Genomic DNA, 1,915 nt, shown 5'->3' with positions numbered 1-1,915 from the left:
GCTGCGTGAAAAGTTGATCTCTTTCAAACAAAATCAAACAATTTAAAAGGAGAATGGTATAGATCCCTATACACATTTTTAGCAAATTGATTCTATGTACATAATCTGTTGCAGTTAATATTTTGGGCATAAATTATGTGCTAGAATTAAGAGAGATCACAAGAGTTCTGAAGTTTTGAACTCATCATTGTCTTCGTAGCCTTCTGCGGCAATAAAGAGTCAAAGACAATGTTTGGGATTCCGAAAGAAAAGAAAAGAAAATTTGGAATTTCTTTTATATGCATGAGAAAAAGCGGATGAAAAAAAAAGGTTGTACAGAAAGGCCAAAGAAGCTTCTTTTCTGCATCAAAAATACCAGACCATCAGGGCTATAGACTGTCTATCCTCCAGTCCCTCTCTCTCTCTCTCTCTCTCCATTCTCTACCCTCAGGCCTCTGTTCATATCATCAAACCAATTATCCCCTCTTCTTCATATACTACTTAGCCTTTTCCTTGAGCTATATTCGAGTTTCTTTGCATTGTGTAACTTTGATGTCTATACCTCTGGAACATAATTACATAGGCTTAACAGAGACCTCTTCAATGGAAAGAGGCTCTGACAAGCTTTCATCTTCCTCTTCTTCTACTCTCTCCACTGAGGATGAGAGGAGCTCTACTCTCAACCTCAAGGAGACTGAGCTCAGGCTTGGCTTGCCTGGGTCTGAGTCCCCAGGGAGAAAACCAGGACTGGGGGTCTCTCTTTTTGGCAAGGATTTGGAGGATAAAAATAATGGGTATTCTCCGAATTCTCTAAAGAATCTCGTGTCTGGGGCTAAGAGGGGTTTCTCTGATGCCATTGATGGGTCTTCTGGGAAATGGGTTTTATCTATGAGTAATGGATCTGAGGTTGATTTGGGTAAAGGAGCTGTCTTGTTCTCTCCTAGAAGTGGAAATGGTGGGAAGCCTCTTGTTGGTTTGGAGGGTAAGAACAATACCCAGCAGTCATGTCTGTCCGCAAAACCAACCATGAAAGAGGCTAGTTCTGTTCCTCAATCTTCAAAGCCAGTTCAGGAGAAGAAGCCTCAGGTTCCTGCTGGAAATGAACATGGCAGTGCTCCTGCTGCAAAGTAAGTTTCCCATTCTTCGCATTTGTTGATCGTGTTTCTCTTTGTTGGGTTATATTTCTCCGAAATTGGTTGCCGTAAATTGGACAAAAAGTTATGGATTTTGCTTTTATCATGTACTGGTTTTCCCAAAAGAACGTGAAAACCTCACCCCGACCAAATTCTAAATTGTTTTACTAGGCTTTAATTCTAGGCTTCAAATATAGGATAAATATTAGCTGTTGTGGAATTCACTCTGTAGATTCCAGTTTTCTTCCTACCCATACTTCGAATTTGTGGCTTTTACCGTCCCCTCATACGATTTCACAAAATTTCCCTCCAGCAATTTGCAAGCATGGGTGATTTGTATGGAAACCTGTGCTCAGCTATATCATCTCTCAAAGCAAATATTGAGGGTTTTGTCTGAATGACAGAGTTATTGTGGGCTATTAGTATCTGCTCCTCCAATTATATTTTTTCTTCAGGGAACTGTGGAGGGTTTTTCACTTTTTTGGTTCTTTTATCGTTCTGAGTTTTAATCTATATGGTGGATTCTTAAATGCATACTACTTCTTGAGTGTGAAGCACTAAGTATAAAATTGTTGCAACAGGGCACAGGTTGTGGGATGGCCACCAATTCGATCATTCAGAAAAAACACCATGGCCTCCAATCTGGCAAAAAATAACGAGGAGGGTGAAGGAAAAACTGGATCTAGATGCCTTTATGTAAAAGTTAGCATGGACGGTGCTCCGTACCTAAGGAAGGTCGACCTTAAAACCTACAAAAATTATATGGAACTTTCATCAGCTCTCGAGAAGATGTTCAGCTGCTT

General features: G+C 40.3%; 1 protein-coding gene across 1 annotated transcript in view; it reads left to right on the top strand.

Annotated features, from left to right (window-relative positions):
- Positions 1 to 297: 297 nt before the first annotated feature.
- LOC118348957 (auxin-responsive protein IAA27-like) overlaps positions 298 to 1,915 on the top strand; it is a 3,009-nt gene continuing 1,391 nt past the window's right edge. Inside the window, exons 1-2 of the mRNA XM_035691570.1 lie at positions 298 to 1,106; positions 1,694 to 1,911. Of these exons, the coding sequence (XP_035547463.1) occupies positions 532 to 1,106; positions 1,694 to 1,911 (793 nt within the window). The 5' untranslated portion in view covers positions 298 to 531. The remainder of the gene's footprint in view (positions 1,107 to 1,693; positions 1,912 to 1,915) is intronic.

Source organism: Juglans regia, chromosome 7 (assembly GCF_001411555.2).
Source record: "Juglans regia cultivar Chandler chromosome 7, Walnut 2.0, whole genome shotgun sequence".
Lineage (NCBI taxonomy): Eukaryota > Viridiplantae > Streptophyta > Magnoliopsida > Fagales > Juglandaceae > Juglans > Juglans regia.
Note: the sequence above shows the minus strand (reverse complement) of the source record. Positions and strands in the feature narration are given on the sequence as shown.